The 22,928-nt window shown below is 36.4% G+C and overlaps 1 protein-coding gene across 1 annotated transcript in view; it reads right to left on the bottom strand.

Annotated features, from left to right (window-relative positions):
* The window catches only part of LOC122791457 (mucin-2-like), a 508,385-nt gene that overhangs the window by 114,136 nt on the left and 371,321 nt on the right, over window positions 1–22,928 (bottom strand). The window contains exons 32-36 of the mRNA XM_044059202.1: window positions 19,832–22,666; window positions 13,876–14,147; window positions 11,971–12,145; window positions 3,587–3,837; window positions 3,282–3,465 (exon numbers count right to left, since the gene is read on the bottom strand). Coding sequence (XP_043915137.1) covers window positions 3,282–3,465; window positions 3,587–3,837; window positions 11,971–12,145; window positions 13,876–14,147; window positions 19,832–22,666 — 3,717 coding nt within the window. The remainder of the gene's footprint in view (window positions 1–3,281; window positions 3,466–3,586; window positions 3,838–11,970; window positions 12,146–13,875; window positions 14,148–19,831; window positions 22,667–22,928) is intronic.

Genomic DNA, 22,928 nt, shown 5'->3' with positions numbered 1-22,928 from the left:
TACTGGAGCCAAATAAAACAACTTCCAACTCAATCAATTTATAAGCCATTCATCACCTGTAAGGCTTAGAAAAACACCATTTTATTTCTAAAAGAGGACCCATTTTCATATGTTTTTACTGGTGTACTTCAGTGCAAAAATGTTCAGTAAACAAATCAGTTGTGGTGGTTAAGCAAACATAATCACAATAGTTATGTGAATAATCATTTTCTTGGCTATTTCTCCACATCACCAGTACAATATAGAGGATTGTGGTCGGGTCTCCAGTTATAACTGGCTTATTATGTGCCAGCAACAGCATGTCAACAAATTTAAAACCTGAGAGGTGAACAGGTATTGTAGCACATGGAGCTTTATATGCAACATATACTATGAGTTATAAAATAAAAGTTGCAGGCATACAAAGTGTTTTACCACTATCAGCACTTGGTGCTGCCAAACAGGTAACGGTATACCTATCAGCTTTTTTGCTTCATGATTGTGGTCAAAACCAAAAATAATGGCAGGTCAAATGATCAAAATCAGAGTTAGTTTTTAAATACTGCTCTTATTCAATTAAAAAATTAATAGAACAAAAGGCTCTGCATATATATGCATTTTCTGAACAAAAAAGAAGTATGAAACTATTTATTTTTGTCATCAATGACTAACTGCAATGAGAAAATCAAAAAAAAAATATGAGACAGAGCAAAAATATGAGACAGAGAGCTAGAAGGCATAAACAGTGGCAGAAACAAAGCTGTTTTATCTTCAGCTGCTGTTCTTTGCTGGCCAGTACTGTCCACTGTTAGTCCCTAGTGTGAGAGCCAATAATAAGCACTGTCCTAAGCACTATTATGATCAGGTCTATTGCTAGAGAAGGTGTTAACAAGTTTATCTGGGTCTATATTATATTCTCAAAAGCAGACAATATCGAATTCAACATTGTCGACATGAGAATAGCGAGTGGAGAACATTGAACAGGTAAACAGAAATCTCCGTAAGGGGAGATTTCTGTTTCCTTCAATGTAGTGCAGTCTCGGAGTTGGTATATTTAAGTAGTTTATTTTTATGAACATTCAAAATTTTAATAGCTTGATCAATAAAGGTTGACCTTTAGTGATTTGAACTATTAAACTTTCGATGTTCTAATATAGACCCATTTATCTTTCCTCTAATATAATCTCAGGAGTCCATGCCCTGCAAACTGCTTGCAATATAAGTACTAAGTATTGCCTAGCTGAAGAAAAAAGTTGTTCATGTAACTATATACTGCAACAATCTGTAGTCCACATTATCAGTCGTAGGGCAGATGAAGAGTGTATAATAGAAAGTGTGCTTACTTAGTTGATCATAAAACAGGATTTATAGACTGACCACATAAACTGTGATATCAAGAACGTTACTAGACTTGATCCCCTGCAATTTGGCTTTGTGAAGGGGAAATCTTATCTATTTAATTTAGTAACTTTCTTCAAAATGGTGGCCAGGTAGTTCACACAGCATTTCTTGACCTGCCTAAGGTCTTTGATACTATCCTCCATGCTAGTATTAACCAAAAGCTAAATGTTTTAAAAATCAATCCATATGTGGTAGACATAGGTGCATCATCAGAAAAATAAGAAAATGGCAAGCAGTGTCCCTCAAGTCTTCTTGCTGGGAACTCTCCTTTTTGGTATTTACTTCCAGATCTCCAAGCAGAGATCCAAGACCTCTGGCTAACAAAGTTTGCAGATGACTGTGAATAAGTCACTCTATGACACCCAAACCTTCTGCAATTAAATATTCATAGTAAATTATTGGTGTACTAAAAATGGGCTCAAACTAAATGCTGAAATCATCACTTTTGGTCGAAACTGTACCCCTCCTTGTACTGTATACACAACAGATCACTAGAAAAAATGTAATGAGGGACCTAGGTACTTGGGTTAATATCTCCCTCTATTTTGTCCATCACTTAACAATGGCTTTCAAGAAATTATTATATTTAGTCCCGCTAATGGTAAAAGAATATCACCATTGATCAGCCCAGTTATGGAGTGCAATGTCCCCTTTGGAAAGTATCTCACTAAACATGTCAAACAATTAGAAAGACTCCAAATGTTGATAACTAAAATGATCACAAGTCTAAAGCCCCTGAGCTACCAAGAAATGCTGGAAGGTCTCACCCTTTATTTTATGTCTTACAGATTTTTGAGGGGAGATCTCTGTTGCTTCCCGTGCCATTTGAGATCTAATTGTCCCAAGCTTCCTGCTTCTTCAGAAGTCCAATATGACCACCAGTACTAGAAATAGGAATCTAAATCTTTGACAACAGATAAATAAAACACATTGGAGGGATACAATTATATCCTCTAATCTCCAAATCCTCTAGAATAAACTCCCCCTATGTGTTAAGTGGTGTGACTCACTATCTTCCTTTAAACATAAACTAGATGATGGTATGAATATCAGAACATTTTCTGCAGGATTAACTGCGATAACCCTGTTATAGCTCCTGGAAAAATAAGGAGTGGGCTTGACTGGGTATCAAAGCATGACTGGTCATAGGGCTCAGTGTCCTGAATATCTACGAATCTATGAAGGAAACTTTCATAACTCATACTGTATGAACATGGCCAAAGCTGAGAGGGGGAGTAGCATGTTAGGGTTAATGTGTGTGTTTGTGTGTGTGTGTGTGTGTGTGTGTGTGTGTGTGTGTGTGTGTGTGTGTGTATGTGTGTGTGTGTGTGTGTGTGTGTGTGTGTGTGTGTGTGTGTGTGTGTATATATATATATATATATATATATATATATATATATATATATATATATGCATGTGTGTGCGTATGTGCATTTATTTGTCTGTGCACATGCATATGTATGTGTCTGTGTATGATGACATGAAAGTGTGAGGTAAAGCTTTATTTATGCTTTATACTGGTATTGGGTATTACAAGATTATGCAGCCTTTTCTGTTCAGTAATTAATTTCGCAATTGATTTTAGAAGCAATGAGATTGATCCCCTATAAAAAATTAATAAAAACGCAAAAAAAAAATAGAATAGTTGCTTATGAAAGAATTCAGTATCTAAAGAACAGTGTTTGCATTATTTTAAGGTACTACAGTTATTGTTCAATTTTGCATTGAAGCCTTTATCTTGTTCATTTTGCCTCGTGTATCTGAGTCTGAGTACACAATTAGCTTTTTATATTATTCTGTCTCACTTTAAGTCAAAGGATTAGCCTGGTACATAAAATCAGAAATGAAGTAGATTTTCTCCTTAATCTTTCAAAACTCATCAAACATTTGTAACTACTTACCACACTGCCCCTCTGTATTGTCACCAAACCTGCTAAAAGGAAGAATCACAGTGAAAATAATTCCACTGAAAGAAATATAGGCTCCTAGCTCATCGATTTCAACAATTGTGTTGATTCCGGAAGTAGAAATCTTGATGCCATTCCTTTGGAAAGCAGGAGTAATTTTCTCATCGTTGAAATATATCTAAATCATTTTACCACATAAAAAGAATGATTAATGTAAATTTCAGAAGCATTTGTTTTGCTCACTTATTACTATGGAAAAAAAGGGAAAAACTTTGATATTAAAGATCATTTAACATTACCTGGCTAGAAATTCCTTTATTGACTAGTTGATGTGTTAACACCACAACAGAAGGCCCATAGAAAATAATTAGGGATCGTGGGCAAGACAGACCATCTCGTGCATCACAGTAGTAATTATCAATATAGATGCGGAAATTGTGATACTTTGGTGTTATCTGTTGCACTAGAATATATGTACAGTTGCCTTGGAATGTGTAATATGTTCCATCAAATGTAATATAGTGAGGATCACCCCATCCACTACAGACACCTAGCAAAATACAATTGTCCAAATATTAATATTTTTCAAAGGTCAGACATACAACAAATCTAAAAACATTGTTTCCCTTATCAAGGGACTATATCATTTACAAATGTAGATACAGAATGCATTGTATACAATAAAAGCAGCAATAAAAAATGTAATTATCTTGTCATGTTTCTGCATACTTTGATATTCTGGATTTACATATGGAAGTGATTTCTTTATAAATTTCAGAGTAAAATTTTCAAAAATGGGAGAAATTACTAATTTAAGAATTCAGGGGTATGTCCTATTGCAGGACTTAACCTTTTCATATATTCATACTGTTGGTCATGGAATTGTTTCATAATTACAAATTACAAATTGTCATACTTTAAATAGCATATTCAAAAGTGTGTATTTCAGGAACAAATTATTTAAAAAGGAATTGTTTGCTTATTAGAGCTTATAAAATTTGTAGCAATGAATATAAGTATGCATTTTTGGACACACTATTATTTTTTTAGTGCTTTTATTCTTTAATTACAAATTCAAAAACTTCTTGAATTTGTAATTAAACAACAAAAGCATTAAAAAATTACTAGTGTGTCTGGAGCCTTGCCTTGGTAGTTTGATTTTAGTATTTTCAATTCGGCATTTTTGCTAAATATATATTTTGTTGTTGTTGTTATTTTCATGTTAGCAACCAAATTATTAGACTTTCTCTTTACTCAAATTTTATATATGTAAAATTTCCTGCTATGTGTTATAAAGGTAATTTAATTTGTTGCTATTTTGTTAACCAGAAATGTAAGCAATTCTCTGTTTTTAAACTAAAAACTTTTTATATTTTACCTACTATTGCAATATTAACACAGTGTGGGCTTCATTTAATGACCTTGTATCCTTCTTTGTGAATGCAGTATACAACATAAAGTAAAACATATATTTGTAAAGTAAATAGATTTTACCAAAATAATTTTAGTATATTAAATTATATAAAGAATGAAGAGTATATTTTTATAGCTAAATGGGCAACATGGAAATAATGTAGTTCCAAACATGTATTTACTTTATATTTACATGTTTGTATATATCAAATTACTGGAGCTTCTGACTAACAGCACACAATTTACTGAGAACAGTATGACTTGCTATTTGCATCCATGGCAAAATACAAATAGCAAAATGAAAATAAGAATAAAGAAGACAAATACATTATCATTCATAGGTTAGTACTAAGCTAACTACCCTTGTGGGCCATTTTAAGTTAAGCCAATCACCTCATGTGAGAATCAAACCCTGCACCTTGTGTCCATAAGGTAAACACCTTTACAATTATGTCAACCTCCCACATTCCATGGGAATTGGCAGATAGCATAAAATTAAAGTACGGCACTGAATTATTTTCACATTCCACTTAACAATTTATTCATTTACTTCTGTGAACCTTTTCTTATGACATTGCTAAGCAGAGTATGAAGGTATTTCAGTGCTGGTGAGGTAGATTAGGAAGCAAGCTTCAAGGTAAGCCTTTATTTTTGATGTCAGCTTTGGTTTACAGTAGTTAAGTATCACATACCTAGTCTACTGTGAACATGCTCCCACCACTCAGTAAACCAAAGCAGGATAGTTGTTCAACTGAAGTTCCAGACCAAGTGCTTCTGACAAAGGGCTGAACCCCCCCTCCCCCCATGTGATCTTTCATTCTTAGTCTCTAAACTTGTACATCTGAGGTTGAATTAACTTGGAGAAAAGGAGTTCATGTGACTTCTGAACTTTGGAGATCAGAATGTGAGGAAGCAAATCCCCCACGTTACAAACTGAAGGCTGCATATCCTATTTCAAAAGCACTTTAAAGTTGCAGCACTCTGTTAGAGAAGTACCTCACAGGATGTACAGTAGCAAATCCCATCCTATACATGCCTCCAGGCTGACAATTCATGGAAGCGTCTGGAATCTGCTGAATATTCATTCCTGTGCTTCCAAAAGGGGGGTGCAGGGGGACTTTCCCCTTCAAAACAGAGTAAAAGTAATATTTTTTTCCTCTTTAACTGTGCAACTAACAGATGTATGCGTGAATATTTGGCAGTTTCACATGACGTGACATGCAAATTAACATGCCTACCAGTCATCGGGCATTTCCACTCCCATCTTCTCTGTCAATCACAACTGACACACCCATACCTGCGCAGTACAAAGTGCAAGGTACTTCTCTAACAGAATGCCAAAGTTGCTTCCATTCAGCTTCTGATTAGACTGGTCTAGTAGAGGCAGTGGGGCTATGTGGTCAGTAAAGTATATATCAGGTGATCGGTTTTCTGTAAGACAGAGTAGGCCCTGTTTCTGCAGGGACAATATCCCAGTTATAATCTTTCTTAACCGTAAAACTCCCCTCTTACTCCTTATCCCTAAAACTGTGCTCCCCTTCACTAAACCTGAATCACCCTCCCAACTGCAATTTTAATCTGCAATCTGGCTGCCTCACGCTCCCTTCCCATTGGCTGCCAGATTTACCTCACTCAAACTCAAATACTGTGTTTGTGTAAGGAATGGAAGCTTCCTACCTGAACTTATATTCAAGTTTAAGTCTGAATGGAGGCTTACACAAAATACAGGATGCTCAAGTCCATGGTTTTGAGACTGTGGTCTTCAAGCATACCTCTTACACTTTTAGAGCATAAAAAATGGACAAAGCCACAAATAATAGAGGGACAAAGGCCCAAAAATAAGGACACTTTTTAAACATTGCTCTTACAAACTTAGGAAGTTGATAGAATAACAGGTATTGCATTTTGCATGAAGTCTGAAACTCAATTGTCTGCCATTATTTTCTGACTTTAGTCATCAATGAATTGCCAGTGACTTTCCAAAAAAAACCACAATTATATAAGAAATAGACCAGAAATATGAAGCAGAAATCTGAGCATTCTGCAAAACTGAACAGTTGAAAAGCCACTATAAAGCTTTGTTACTACAGCCTCTATGAATGGTTATGATTTTTCAACACCCACTTGGATTTTACTTATTCTGACCAAAGATGCTTCTGAATGTTACCCATTTTAGTAAACATCTACCTACTTCTACCTGTCGCTGTAACTCATTCCCAGTTGCCTTCTAAGCCATTCCTAGGTACTTAGGCATATGCATGCAGAGGACATTTTATTTTATTTATTTTTATTTAACATTCATTTACCAGGAAAGTCCAACTGGGATAATATCCCATTTTCTGCAGATGCCCGGGAGAAAAGTTCCACATTGACATAATATGGTAACAGTTAAATAAAGTTATTGCAAAATCTAATACAGAGTAATGACTAAGTATAATTTCAGCTTCAGTTCATACATTGTGAACCTATGTACAAATAGTACAAATATTTGGACACCTATAACAAGCTGAAAAACAACAATGTCAATAGACAAAAATTCACAAGATACAGTTCATAGAAATAAAAATAGACACACTGAGTACACTCTGGAACAGAGATGACTAGATAATATAGACTAGGCAAAAACATATTTATTCTTTGTCTAAGAAATAGATTTTATTAATTCCCTCTCTCTGAACATTGTCAAAGTATACTGTTGTTGGAAGGAGGTTGCGACTAGTTCAGCCTGACATAGTGTAGGAGCAGTGCCAAGTTTTATTTAGGTAGTCTTTTAGTTGTTTGAAGTTGGAAAGGTTAGAGGTAGATCTAATTTGGAGGGGAATAGAATTTCATTTTTAGCAACAGAGGACAAGTAGATACTTTGTCCAAAGGATTTATGGAGTTTATGTATGCTGAGATGTTGTTGTTTATCAGATCAAAGTAGTTTATTAGAGTGATAGGAATGAAGAATAGGAGTAAAATTAGGCCAGTCATTGACCTTGTGAATGATGTTGTGTGTAGAGATAAACTGTATATAACGTAAATGGTAAAGCAGTTCAAGCCAATTCAAAGCCTTAAGGGCAAAGCAGTGGTGGTTGTGGTACTGTTTGTTGGTGAGAAATTTTGTAACATTATAGCATGTATCCAGCTTATTTTGAACTGTAGCCTGAAGGTTGGTTAGAATGGATGTTCCACATAAGAGAGATGGGAGAAGATAAGTAGTGGCAACAGTGGTTTTGTTGGTGTTGCTAAGGAAATTTTTATGCCTGTAGAGCATTGCTAATTTTTGTTGAGTCTTTTTCATGTTATTTTGAAAATGCAGTTGAAATTTAAGTTTATAATTTTTTTATCATTCCAAGGCCTTTCTTATGGGAGACTACTTCAATTTCAGCTTTGTTAGTGAAATGATTTTGAAATTCTGTTTATCTGGCCTGTGTGATTTGGGGAAGAATAGTGGTATTTTTTTTTTTTGGTTGTTTTTTTTTTTTAGTGTTGAGTAGTAGCTGGGCATTATGGAGCCATTTATCAACTCAGGGTAAAGCTTCTTGCCTGATATGGACTTCAGAAAGTGTTATGAGATGCAGAAGATGCAGAGAAAAAGCTTAGAATTATCAGCATAATGTATAACAGAGACTTAACCCACTGAGGTGTGCAGGTAATTGATAAAGGTATTAAAAAGGAAAGAACCAAGAATATAGCCTTGTGGTACACCAGTGGAGATTTGAAAGTATGGAGACATAGAGTATTCTGCCATTTTACATACTGGAGCCTGTCAGTAAATAGCTATTGAACCACAATAATAAAGAAAGGGACAGTCCACGTTGAATCAGTGTATACAGGTGTTTAGGTGTATAAACTATACTAAAAGCGTTTGACAGGTCAAGGAATAAGGAGGAAACAAGCTAGCCTGAGTCTCTGCATTTGTTTATGGTGTAAATGAAAGATAAGAGGGTAGTAGTTGTACTGTGTGTTTGGTGGAAGCCATATTGGATGGATGGGAAGAGGTGTTTTTGCAGAAGATAGTGGAGGAGTTGGTTGTGAATGTATCTTTCAAGAATTTTTCAGAAAACAGCTAATATTGCAAAAGGCCAAAATTTAGAGACATTAGCCGAGATGCTACCTTTATTAAGAAGGATAACATAGGATTTGTTTCCATGATGTGGGTACATAGGGTTCAGTTATCAATCTACTGATATGGGTAGATACTGGATATGCTATGGCATCGGCCGCTATCTTAAAGTATTCATGGAGAAGTATCACAGATATTGGAAGTCAGTCAGTGGTAGAGGCAGCAGAAAATAACTAAGGACACTAATAATGAAATTTAGGTGGATGTCCCAAATGCCATCCTGCCATCCTGCAGGAAGGTTTCTCTCACATAAATAATTGGTGTCAAAATAATGGTCTAAAACTAAATGCCAGAAAATGCATTACTGTATCCTTTGGGAAGTTATCAACCCCAGGAAACTAGTTGAACGAGTTGTTCAGGATCTAGGAACTTATGTGGACAGTCATCTAACTTTTGACTTACATGTGTCTATTGGACGAAAGGTCTTCTATATTGCACAGCTTATAAATAAAGGGATTGTCTCTAGATCTAGGGATGTCATTGTCCCCCTTTATTCAACCCTCATTAGGCCAGTCATTAAATATAATGCCTCCTTTGGCATGTATCTGTCCAACCACATGCAACAACTGGAACACCTACAGAGATAACTTACTTAAAGGATGCAAGGCCTAAACAGCATGTCGTACATGGACTAAGTCAAATCCCTGTCATTATACTCAGTATCCCAAAGACTACTAAAAGGTGACCTGTGTTTGGCATACAGGGCATCCTACAACCCATTACTTATGAACTTACTGCACAACAGCAAGTCAGATGGCATCATAAATACTTGGTCTAGAGATCTAAACCTCTTCTAAAATAGTAATAGCATGGTTTGGAGGGACAGGTATATTTTGCAAAGGATACTGGTGCTGTGGAACACACTTCCCATCACATAAAAGAAATGCAATCCCTGTCCAGTTTCAACTGCAACTCAGATCTATAGATTAGAAACAGAAAATTTATCCCTGGACCCTCTCCTGTGCTACTACTGGACAGACGCAGCTCCTAAATGATTTATCCTATGCATGGGTCTGCTCAAATTATTTATGGTTTGATCCCATTTGTTTTCATTAGAAGTAATATATAATTATGACCATGGGATGGGTAAGGCCAATCCATAACCAAATGGGATAGGTTATTTCAAGAACAAAATGGGAAACTTACTACGCATAAATGGAATCTATGAACCTATGTAACTATATGAAGAGCAAATGAGACAAATGTAATTTCTATGGCTGGCAGATGTGAGAGTCTGAGAGTGGTTATTTGTGAGATGGTTATGTTGCTGCAGTTGGGAGGAGTTAGGGGCCCTGTGATAGGTTGGAATTTGGCTACAGAAAGGTAGGTCCAGTGTAAAGGAAGTGATGTCAAGGGTGACTTAGAATGGGGGGAGGGGTGGAGTAAAGCTGAGCGGGGACCAACTGAGTCCTGCAGGAAAAGAATCAGTCAGGATTAGTAAAAGGTAAACAAAAATGTTGTAATTGACTAGGACACATCAATAGCAGTGGCAGTGTTAAAAACTAACAGCAAAAAGATGGAAGTATCAGTACGAAAAACATGGAAGATCATATCAGAGGGTGATAGAATAGGACAGTGTATTAAATAGCGGTATGAGAGTACTAAAGTAGACAGAACAAGGCCAGTCCAGATGGGGGAAAATAGGGACGTAGGAGTGAGATATATGTAGCAGATGGGAGACAGGAAGCAGTCAAAAACTAATAGTAACTAACTGCGTGTTACATCTGAGAGACATACAGGAGAGTGGCTAGGGTATAGCAGTAGAGTAAATGAGCTCCAGTTAGAAGGATACCCATTACAGAAAGTGTTCCTAAGATACCTAGTATTCATACAATAAGATGCAAGGGGCAGTTGTACTCATTCTAAGGCAGGAAATACTAACAACAGTGACATTTTCCTACATTAATCCAGGAAGTACCTAACTAAATAGTTACAAGATAAGGAAGGTCCTTACTTAAGGCAGTTCTTTGTGACTTTTCACTTTAATGTCCTCTGGAGCTGAAATAGTGGCTGTCCAGGCCCTGGTTCAGAACTCTGCCTGCTTTTACCAGTGATGTCACTCTGGAGGAGGGGGCCTTGAACCTAGCATTGCTGTACTTTACCTGCCTTGGAGCTGACATGGCAAACAGAATGTTGGGGGAGTGGGACTAATCATCTGACATCCCAATCTGTCCTCTCCACTGTCTTCAAAGAGAAGGATGTTTTATTTTTAGTCATAAATGACCTTGAGGTCCTTAATTTTACCCTTTATAGGACAAGCAGGGGTCCATGTCACTCAAACCCAGAAACCAAAATTTATGTTCAAGCTAAACATATTTGACAACAATCTGTTTGTATTACAAATATTTTCATGGATGATTGTGCTTCACATTTTATGCTTCTATCTATGATTCTCAGTAAATACCCTTCCTTTTAGCATATTAATTGCAGTTAACTTTAAGACTGCCATATGCTGAGTTAACAGTGAAATTTGCTCTTGTAAGACATCTTGCTGGGTATATTTTATTACTCACCTTTCTCTTAGGGGAAGGAATTGTTTTCAGATATTTTGCTTTCATCAAATAAGCCTTTATATTTCTATCCTGTACTGAAATAGCTACATCCAAACTTTTGCATAATTTGGACTTGTCTGTACCTCAGATGATTGAAAAACAGAGCTGTTAGCTAATATATATTTCATGTAGGATAACAGTACCTTTTCATGACTTTATTATAATTGAATATCAGGAAGCAAGAAAAGGAATGTAATCTATGAAGTGAATGACAAAATGAGCTAAAGGTTAGGTAGGTAGTATAGTCTAGAATATTCTTTAAAGTACTTATATAAAACTGCTGCTACAATTAACATTAAAAAGTTGCTTACTTTGTTGTGTATTGTTTAAAATTTAGATTTTTTAGTTTCTTAACATCATCTAACAGTAACATTTACACTGAGTCTGTTGTTTCTTCAGTAAAGTATTATTCGAGTCATGGGAAGTTCTTCCTGAAGTTACAGTAAAATGTAGCCTGAATTTGGATATAGTATGCTGCAAAATATCTCATTCTATTCAGTACCTGTTTATTGCTGGCTGTTTTGAGTGGTAATATCAGTTTTACATTAACTTGCCTGTTTATATTTAACATTCAAATATACATACATAAATACATACATAAATTCCTTACATTCACATTCATAATGATAACAGCACCCATTACTGTCATAAACCTTCACTGGTTGTCGTCCATTTGCACATTTGAGCAATGGTACATTGGAGCATGTCACATTTTTTACAATTATGTTATTCCATCCTTTGCAAGTTGCTGTTGTACAGTTGTCTATTTTCCATGTTTCACCATACTGCAAAAGAAAGACATAAAGAAATTGATGTATAGCTTAATGTCACAGCTTCCTCAGTTATCCTATCAAATAGTATAAACAGTGTGCAACTTGTTTTAAATCTTGCATTAAGCTCAACATTTCATATGTCAAAAAGCAGACATATACAAAGGTCAGGTAGCTTATAACTTCACTACATCTTAACAGTTGAAAGGGAAGGAGTTACTGTGATATTTATTCCTGAATGGTCAGTTTTGAGCCATATGGCAAAGCCTAAGGGATCATCAGCCAAATCTGGTAGGATTAATTCCCATGGCAACTTTTACCCCTATGCCAGATACTGGTGCTTGGCAGATACGATTAAATCTGTGTCATTTTCTCATCTGACTCCTCAGTCACATGACTGCTGAGCATGTGTAGTTTACATAGTGCATGTGCACATGACACAAACAAACCAAAAATTCATTCCAGTGAAAAGGGAATCTCAGGCATAAATTCTGGAACATTCTTTAACTCTCTTTAAATAATGTAAGGCATACTTATTTGCCTAGCAGGAACAAGATGAATTAATTAATTAATTGCAAAGTTCCTTACTTTGTATTTTGGGACTGGTTGCAGAATATGTTGAGCTGATTCTTTTGGGTCTACTACAATTGCTCACATGCTTTTTGCTCACAACACATTTGCTCACTGCCACTTGCTCAAAAAGGCAACCACTTCAAGTGTCACTAACTCAATCTTCTAAATCTACTTAGTTTTCCCAACACCCTTTCTTACAAAACTGTACAACCCAAAAAGAACCCCAAATTCTAACCCTAAAACATTCTTTTCACTCCCCAACTCTAAAACTCCCTTCCCTCTCTGTAAACCTAAAATACACTTCCTGTTCCCTTACCATATGACAAATTTTTTGATACATAATCCAAAAAATCCATTCTTGCTCCCTAAACATAAAATCCCTTTTTGCTCCCTAACCCTAAAACTCCCTTCCCACTCCCTAAATATAAACCCCCACTACCTAAACCTAAAATTCATCCTCCCTCTCCCTAAAACCTAATACTGCTTCCTAACTGTTGTCATAATCGACATTCCCACCCCCTCCTAGTTACTCACCACTGCTGCCACAATTATCTCACTCAGACTCGAATAATATTTTCAGGTAAGCTGCATCGGGTGCTTACCTGAACACATATTTGAGTCTGAGTCTGATGCTAGAGGAAGCCTACCCAAGCGACAAGACACCTCAGTCCCTGGCTTCAAAAGAGCAGTGTTTGTACATCTGTCACTTGATTGGTTGTACAGCATCCATTCTTTTTATTAAAAAATACCCACATGCCTATGTACTGAACATTTCAGTGGGCATTATGAAGTGATTTACTTCTACTAAAACATTCTGTTAATCAATCGGAATTCCTCATTGCACTAACCATGCATAATTTACTCACAGCATGGTATAAGATAAATTCTACTCTAGTTTATACATTCTTTGTAAAGTGTGACATAACCCATTGTTTACATATTTCTAAATTTAAATGAGTTACCCTGAATTTTCCAGACTTTTTCCTTGTTTCACCTATTCCTAGAAAATAGAAATATAAAGATTGAATAAAGAAGCCACCAAGAACAAGACATTTAATATCAAGGAAAAAGTTGTGCTAACAGTGGAGGCATTTTAATATCCAAGTGTGAAAAGAAATCCTTGATACACATTAAATCAAAACCTATTCAGAAAGTCATGTCTGTGCACTTACTTCTCGTGGTGGTTTTAGGTCAGTGCAACCTGCAGGTTTTGTGCTGGATGTCGAAGTGACTGGTTTCGATGTCTTTGCAGTGCTTGCTTTAGTTGTGCTTGATTTTGTTGTGGCACTGGTAGTCGATTCCTTTTGGGTTGCTTCAGACTTTAAAGTACTAGTCATGGTGGTGCCTTTACATTCTTCCATCTTTCTTTCTATCTCACATGTTTTGCTGCACCATGCATAAAAACACCAACCAGCACTGTCTGAGCTGGAATATATGAGGGTACCTTAAAACAATTGGAAGATAATTAAGTTTTCTGTTGCTTTACAGCAGCAGCTGTTAACAGTTTTTTACTCCCACACCATCAAACTACATAAAATGCTGTGTGATAAAAAAATGCTATTTTACGTAACCTCAGAAATTCTTATTTCTTAATGTTTTTAAATATAAATGCACATATTTTGTGTATTCTTTATCTCTAGGGCAATCTTACAATCTTTATAATGTTAAAAAGTAAATAAAATGCATATTGGTAATCTAATACATAACTAAATGTTTTGCTTTATTTTTTTCAACAACTGCCTTTATGATTTGCTGCTTACATTTCTCAATTGACGATATATCTTTGTAAGCAAGATTTATGGGTATGCAAATGATTTCTTCATTCTCTGTAATTAAAATAACCTGCTGTGAGTAATTATTCCATAATATAAGGGCATGTGTCAGGATTTTGAATTCTGTCTCTGAAACTGATGATATGAAGAAGTACTGGAGAAGAGGAAAAGAAACCATACGTCTGAAGGAGGGTCAGGCAACTGGTCTGGATGGAATTCCCATGATGATCCTAAAGGGATTGCAGTGCTTTTAGTATGGTCATTCTGCAGACATCTTAGAAAGGGGCTGGTCCCACAGGACCAGAAGCAAGCAGTTGTTGTGCCATTTATAAAGATAGCACAAGCAGCAGTCCAGAAAATTACAAGCCAGGGATAGAAGTCATAAAGTCATCTATCACCCACATCTCTCAACTCTCCAGAATTTTGCAGAATGTCTCTGATTTTGCATCATATTCTTTCCTTGCCCTCCATAAAAAGTTTGATTGTCTAGTAACTCCCTGAGGATTACATCAGTCAATAATGCCAGACTTTGTACTTTCCATATTCTTCAAATAATGCATGTTGATGTAAAACCTGCTATTCTATAAACTTTTAAAGTGAATTACAGTAATATTTAAACATTGTCCCAAATTTTGACCTTCTGTCTTCCCCATTATTTTGGCATTGTCTGAAATTCTTCAGCAAAAAAGCTGAAATGTATGGGTTTACTAGACAGAGTAGATTGTTCAGCCATTTCTGACATGGAGTTCACACCAGATAGATAGTATCAATATAACCCTATGCAGTTCTATGACTGGATTCCCAGAAAGGTAAACAGAACTAATCATAAATGAGTGGTCTATCTGATTTTCAACAAAACCTTTGTTTCTGCCTGTTATCTCAGGCTGTATCCAAATATCACAGCGAGTGGAACACTATGTGGATGGAGAGAGAGAACTGGATGTAAAGCAAGAAACAAATGATGACTGTCAGGAAAGTAATCTTAGAGGGTAAAAAGTGTTAAGTGGTTTCTTGTAGGAGTCTCTCTTGGTACCTGCCACATGTAATATTTCATCTCTGACTTTTATCATGGCATAGAAATGTGGGGCTGTCTCCTTGCAGATGACAGCAAGGTTGGGAGGTGATAATGCATGGGGACCAAGGCTGAAGAGGGAGCTTGGAAACTGGATACATAGCCCAATGGGTAATGGCTTCATTTCATTCCAATGAAGGATAAAATGCTGCACTTGTTGAATGATAACATATGAGTACAATATGCAGTCGGGGAGACAGGTTAAGGAGCCTACAACAAAAACAGTGTGGCGGTTATAAAACAGTTTACATAAACTGTCATCATTAGATCAATACATCAGCAGTAAAAGCACTCCAAATGCTGAGGAATATTTCTAGGAGAGAACAGTGAGAGAGACAAGAAGGTGACAGTGTTTTATAGGTACAGTCACACCTGGAATACTGTGTGCAATACTGTAGGTTTTAAAGGGAAGGAGGGAATGAAGGAAGGATCACAGAACTTGAAGCAGCACAGAGGATAGTGACTATGATGGTGTATTCATGGTTCTATCCCCTCTGTGCCACTGATACTGATTTATAAAGGGAGATACGTTTAATATTAACATAAGGAAGCATTTTTCACAGAGTTGGCGTCTGTAGGGAAAATCTACTATCAGAATAAGAATCAAAAGATAAGAGCACTGGGACCCTTGATGCTACGATAACTTTTAGTTTTAAAATAGTATAAAATTTCAGGAGGAATGACTGGGGGAAGCACTTGTCTTAGTCTAACTGCAGTACTCAGTCAAATAAAATGGATTAGAAAATGAACTCGGGGAACCAGTGATACCTAGTGAACCTGTGACATTCCAAAGAGTGGAATTAGTGTACGAGGAGTGCTTCATAAAAAGAAGATAGTGCATTCTGGCATACATCCTAGTCCCAAGAGTGAAGTTATTTACTGCAGATGCCATTTCCTTTCCCCTAATCAAGGTCATACTAAGGAAGTAGGAAAATAAAATTAAAGTATAAATAAATAAATAAAAATTAACATAATTAACACAAGTAAATGCAGCAGCAGTTACCTTTTTTCTCTCTAACTGTGAATTAGCAAGAGGGGGAAAAACAAATAACTGGCAGCACTTTAAGTGAGGACCTGTGCATGTGTGTGTGTGTGTGTGTGTGTGTGTGTGTGTGTGTGTGTGTGTGTGTGTGTGTGTGTGTGTGTGTGTGTGTGTGTGTGTGTGTGTGTGTGTGTGTGTGTGTGTGTGTGTGTGTGTGTGTGTATGTGTGCATGCATGCTCACAGGCATTACTAAATTCTTAAAAATTTATATTCTAGATATAAAATAGTTCCTCCAACAACAATAGCATATTCTGCAACAACATTGAGACATTGGGCCAATGAACAGTTTTACATCACAAAAATAAAAAGAATGTATATACTAATAATAAAATAAATAAATACAAAACAATTTAACAAATGGCCTGTAATGTCCTCCATGGTATGGTGTTGTTGTACTGATATGGTGTTTTGCTCTTGTATTGGTTCTCACTTTGTAACTTCTTAAAGCAGATTAAATTAAAGAAAAAATAATAACGCCCTCCAAGATGGTATTACAGGGAAGAACCAGACCTCACAAGGGAGGTGGGAAAGTCCTCTGGACCCTGGATGGTCCATTATTTCCCTGTAACACCTACCTTGTCAGGCATTATTGCTTGCTTAGCAGACACTTACTTCCTACCAGTTTATGTAATGTAAAATAAAGTTTTCCACCACTAGCACATATCTATTTATTTTCTGAAGGTAACCATATAATAAATGGTTTGGCATGTAGAAATATAATCTGGTGAGATACCTCAGACTGTGAAGTAGTACTCCACTAAGTGTGGTCACTGACTGACCAGTAGGAATTGGTGCAGCTAACTGAAGCATTGGGCAGGAGGATCATTGAGATAAGCAACAGGCTAGAGAGACTGAGATGAATCAATGCAAAACTGTAAGAAGGGACTTACCAGGAATACAAGACTGTGCGCTTTGATAAGTTAACTTTATTTAAAATTCACAGCTGACAAAGATGAGTGCACTCATCTAGGTGTACACATGGAGACACGGTAGAGTGACAACATGTAGAGAAAGGTGCTAAAGACATAATTTGGTTAGGATAACACATGGGTGCAGTGCAGAACTTTGAATGTTGCATCTAGACATACTGCGCATAGATGGTCTATAGCAAAGCACAAGTTACAGGTCCCAGGTGCAGCTTACAAATGAGTTTTGCAATAGGTGAGGTCTAATACTGCAAAGCACCAGGTGTCCAGATTTTCATAGAATGTTCACATTTTTGCATGCTATTTTTGGTTTGATCCTCATAAAATTTGTGGTTTTCTGTCAAACCACTGAGGGCTGAAGTCAGTAAATAGCAACAGATATTTGAGCTTCAGGTTTTATATCCTTAAGACAATGCATGCTGACAAAAAATTTATTTTAGCAATTTTTCAAGTTTATAAGAGCACTGTTTAAATTTTGTCCCTATTTTTGGGCTTTTGTCCCCTTATTATTTTTAGTGTTGCGTTATCTGGATTTCTTATACTAAGAGATTGAGAGATGTGGTGGGTGGGTTGCATTGCACATGGCTGGGTATAGTGCATGATCTGCAGCAAGACACAGCAAAAGGGACTAAAGCAGGATGCATCATTGTACAATCTGTTGAAAATGTGATTACTGATCCTGGCTGCAACATTGTATACAACTGATTATTCAGCATTATCAGCAAAGTCGACTGAAATATCATATCAGAGAACTGTGCAGGACAGGGTTTTATAAGCTTGGGGAAGAGGTCAAATTTTTTTTTTTATCTAGCCTGAAGTGATACACACCAACGGTGCTCATAAATAAATTGATGATGTCATTATGATTTCTGTTCTAAACAAACAAAGTTATTATTGTGGAATCATTAAAGGTGTTTCATGAGATTTGGTGTGATTATTGTCTTGATCAAAGCTCACATGAACAACAGCTGTTATGAACTCAAGTTTGGAATGTAACAAGTCTTGATATAAGTTTTATGGGCCTAAAGCTCATAAGATCTATATGGCTCTTGGAATACTCTGATGTCCTTATTTTCACAGTCATAACTAGTATATGTCATGATTTCACTTTTCAGAAAATACTTAATATAGGGATTAATCTTTACCATTACAGCGTCTTGATAAATCTACATATCTATGGCATGCCCTAGCGCTACTACAAATTTTTATTTTAAAGGTTCACTGCTCTGACACATATTCCTCTTGATTACTTTGATCTTGCTCAAACCCAACTGACAGGTTCAGATTTGTCTCACAATGACAAACATTAAGTGGAAACTTTACAAGATTTAAGTGACTAAACTAGACTTTAGCATATTTTACTGTAATCTTCACTTCAGCTAAGGAAGACACTAACAGATTATGTAGCATACATCATCCTGTACTCCCTCCAGATATCTGTTTTGTCAGAAAGCTTTAAATAAACAGTTTCAGTCTGGTTTGTTTTATTAAGAAAATATTCAGTGATTAATTGTGGTTGATAACACAGCTTCAGTATCTCATAGTATATTCCTCTAATGAAACATCATGAGCTCTAATCAAAACTTCTCTAAACCCAGATTTCAATCTTATTTTGTAATTCTAAAATGGTTTCCCTGCCAATCATACTTGACCTGTGATTGGAGAATAGTGATAATAAAACAAAACATCATGCAAATGTAATGCCAGTTTGAGATCATTTGATTATCTCAGTGATAACTTTAATTATATTCAATTTACTTATATATCAATGTGATAAACCCAAAAGATATAAGATTTCCTAATGACCTATGGACACTGTGGTTAAGTGACTATCACAGAGTGATATAGTCACAAATATAGACGGAAAGGAATCTGGTCCAGAACTATCGGATGATGGTACTTCTCCATGATAGAGTGACATTCCAGTTTTTTAAAGCAGAGATAAAAGCCGTTTTTAATCTAAATGCAAGCTTGCAAGATTGTGTATATCACCCTTACTACAAACCCCAAGATCAACTATTACATTATGAGATGGGATAACACAAAGATGGATGCAGAAAAATAACATGCCAGACATTTAATAGCAACAACGTGGGGTGCAACTTAATATAAACTTTTGCTTATTTCTTAATATAATCAATCAGTTCTGTATGCAACAGGACAGTTGTTCTAGTCATATAGCATTCAATAACTTAACACATCATTTAATTATGAAGACAAAGATAGTGATTTTGAACAGCAGCCCTGCTCGAAGTTCATGAGACATTTATTCCAACATTCACAGTATTGTAAGGGATTTAAAAACACATACTTACCAGGGGAGAACAGTGTCCCATTCACACTACAGAAGCATTGTGTAGAGAATGTCATTTCAGTTTGAGTAGATTTAAAAGTTGTAGGCTTTTCAGAACTTGTTGTAGAAAATGAAGCAATCGGTGATGATGAAAACAATAATGTTGGAGGAGCAGTTGTGACTGGTTGTGTAGTAGAACTAGGAATTACAGTGGTGGTGCTGGTTGGAGTAGAATATCTAGTTGTTACAAGTGTATTCTTGTCTTGATGACCAGTAGTTAAAATAGGTGGTGGAGTTGAAGGACGGAGTACTGTTACAACAGATATTGCAGGAGTGGTTGTGGTACTCTGAGTTGTGTTTGTAGTAAAAGTGGATATTGATGGTGTTGGCTCTTCTGTTTGAAAAGATGTTGGAATGTTTCCTGTAGTTGTCTGGGCTGTGGAAATAACTTTGGTGGAGAGCACAGTGGCTGGAACTGAAGAGAGTGAACTAACTAAGGATGATGTAGGCACTGAAACTGTGGAATGTTTTGTAGTTAGAGATTCAGGAATAGCTGTGGAGGTAAGTTCTGGCATTTTAGAGGATATTACTTGTGTTGTTGACAGAGTTGTCACTGTAGTAACTGGTATTGATTGTTTAGTCTGAGTGAATGTTTGCATCTCAGTGATAGCTTCAGTTGTGCTCATAGTTGGGGTTATAAATGTTATTCTAGATTCTTCTGTCGATTTCTCTACTTTTGTTGTACTTACTGGGCCTTTAGTCCTTGTCACTGCAGAAGCTGTACTAGATGTTACAGTAGACTCTGTACTAGAAGAAGCAGTGGTTATGGCAGAGGTTGTTTCTATTCCTGGAGTTACTGGTACAACAAAAGTCGTACTTTTTGGAAATTCTGTTGTTTGCAGTGACACTGCTGTACTATAGGCTGTACTATATTTGGATGTGCTCCATGGTGTGGATGATAATGCTTCTGTTTCTGTAGCGCTTTGACTTGTTGCAACTGATGTTTCTGTTGCTAATGTTAATGAAATACTTGAAGAAACAGCAGGTGCTGTTGATGTCAGAACTGTACTGAATTCTGTTACTTCCTGAGTAGATAGACTTGTAGATGAACTACTTGCTGAAGTCATTTGTTCTGTAGTCACTATTACTTCGGATGTTGTGATGGATTCCTGTGTAGGCGTACTAGTGGCTGTAGGCATTGTTCTTGATTCTGTTATCGCTCCTGTTGTACTTGGAGGGATAGCAGATGTTGCTTTGGTACTTGTAGTTAATTCTGTTGTAGTTGGTGCTTTGGTGGTTGTATGCTGGTCTGTACTGCTTATGATAGTGGTATCGCTTGCAGTTGTAGTTGAAGTGATAGTTGAAAAAGGTTCACTACTTAATGTTTCTGTTTCTAATGTTGAAATACTTGTAGAAGCAGTGGGTGCTGTTGATGTCAGAACTGTACTGAATTCTGTTACTTCCTGAGTAGATACAGTTGTAGCTGAGCTACTTGCTGAAGTCATTTGTTCTGTAGTCACTATTACTTCGGATGTTGTGATGGATTCCTGTGTAGGCGTACTAGTGGCTGTAGGCATTGTTCTTGATTCTGTTATCGCTCCTGTTGTACTTGGAGGGATAGCAGATGTTGCTTTGGTACTTGTAGTTAATTCTGTTGTAGTTGGTGCTTTGGTGGTTGTATGCTGGTCTGTACTGCTTATGATAGTGGTATCGCTTGCAGTTGTAGTTGAAGTGATAGTTGAAAAAGGTTCACTACTTAATGTTTCTGTTTCTAATGTTAAAACACTTGTAGAAGCTGTAGGTACCACTGTCGCTGAAACTATAGTGAATTCTGTTGCTTCTTGAGTAGATACGGTTGTAGCTGAGGTACTTGCTGGAATTGTTTGTGCTGCACTCAGTATTACCTCAGATGTCGTGATGATTTCCTTTGTAGATGTAGTAGGGACTGTAGAAGTCGCTGGTTTTGTTGTTGTCCTTGTACTTGGAGATATAGTGGATGTTGTTGGTTTAGCAGTTGTGGTAAATTCTGCTGTAGTTGGTGCTTTTGTGGTTGTATGTTTGACTGTACTGCTTGATGTTGTAGTTGCAATGGTAGTTGGAAAGGTTTTAACATTAGGTGTTTCTGTTACAAATGTTGATGAAGTACTTAAAACATTGGGTACACTTGATGTTGGAATTGTAGTGAATTCTGTTTCTTCTTGTGTGGATACAACTGTAACTAAGGTACTTGCTGGAACTGGTGTTGTGCTCATTATGACCTCAGATGTAACAACTTTCTCTGTAGATGTAGGGACAATAGAAGATGTAACAACTTCCTTTGTAAATGTAGTAGGAGCAATATGAGTTATTACTGATTCTGTTGTAGCCCTTGTAGTTGTAGGGACAGTAGAAGTTGTTGATTTTGTACTTGTGGTTAACTCTGCTGTACTTGGTAATTTTGGAGATGTGGTTATATGTTGGATTGTACTACTTATGGTGGTGGTATAACTTGATGTGGTAGTTGATACTCCTGATGTTGTAGTTTCTTCACATGGCATGTAGTCACAACAAAAAATTCTAATTTCATAGTTGTAACAAATTGGTGGAAATTGTTCCTTGTTGTGACATATTAGTCCAGTTACATTGTTGCATATTACCCTTTGCCCCACATCTTGAATTGGAATTGAAGGGTAGTGAACAGCTCTGCATTCCACATCTTTTGGATAGTCACATATTTCATAATGGTGTTTCCTTATATTTTCAAATGTTTCAAAGTCTCCATCACCATTCTTCTCATACTCTGGATAGCTGACATCATACCACGTAGACCACTGGCAAACTTCTTTGACACAAATTGTGGTACTAGTTGAAACAAATCCTGTAAATAGTTGTAACATACAGTTTAAGAAGCTGTGTAAATCATGCCTTACTGAATGTGATATTTTATTAAGTCACACTAACACACAGAACACTTAAAGTCTTTAACATGGCAACACGGTGAATAAAAAGGTCTGCTTTCTTGTTATGTTACCATAGGTAACAATTCTGATAATTTTTTTATCATTCTTTGAAATGTATTTGCATTGACTATTTAGTGAAGCAAATATGATTGGCCTGCAAACATTTTTACAAAATTTCCT

This window comes from Protopterus annectens, chromosome 17.part0 (assembly GCF_019279795.1).
Source record: "Protopterus annectens isolate FY-2018-M chromosome 17.part0, PAN1.0, whole genome shotgun sequence".
NCBI lineage: Eukaryota > Metazoa > Chordata > Ceratodontiformes > Protopteridae > Protopterus > Protopterus annectens.
The sequence above is the reverse complement of the archived record's forward strand: the minus strand, read 5'-3'. Positions and strand labels throughout refer to the sequence as shown.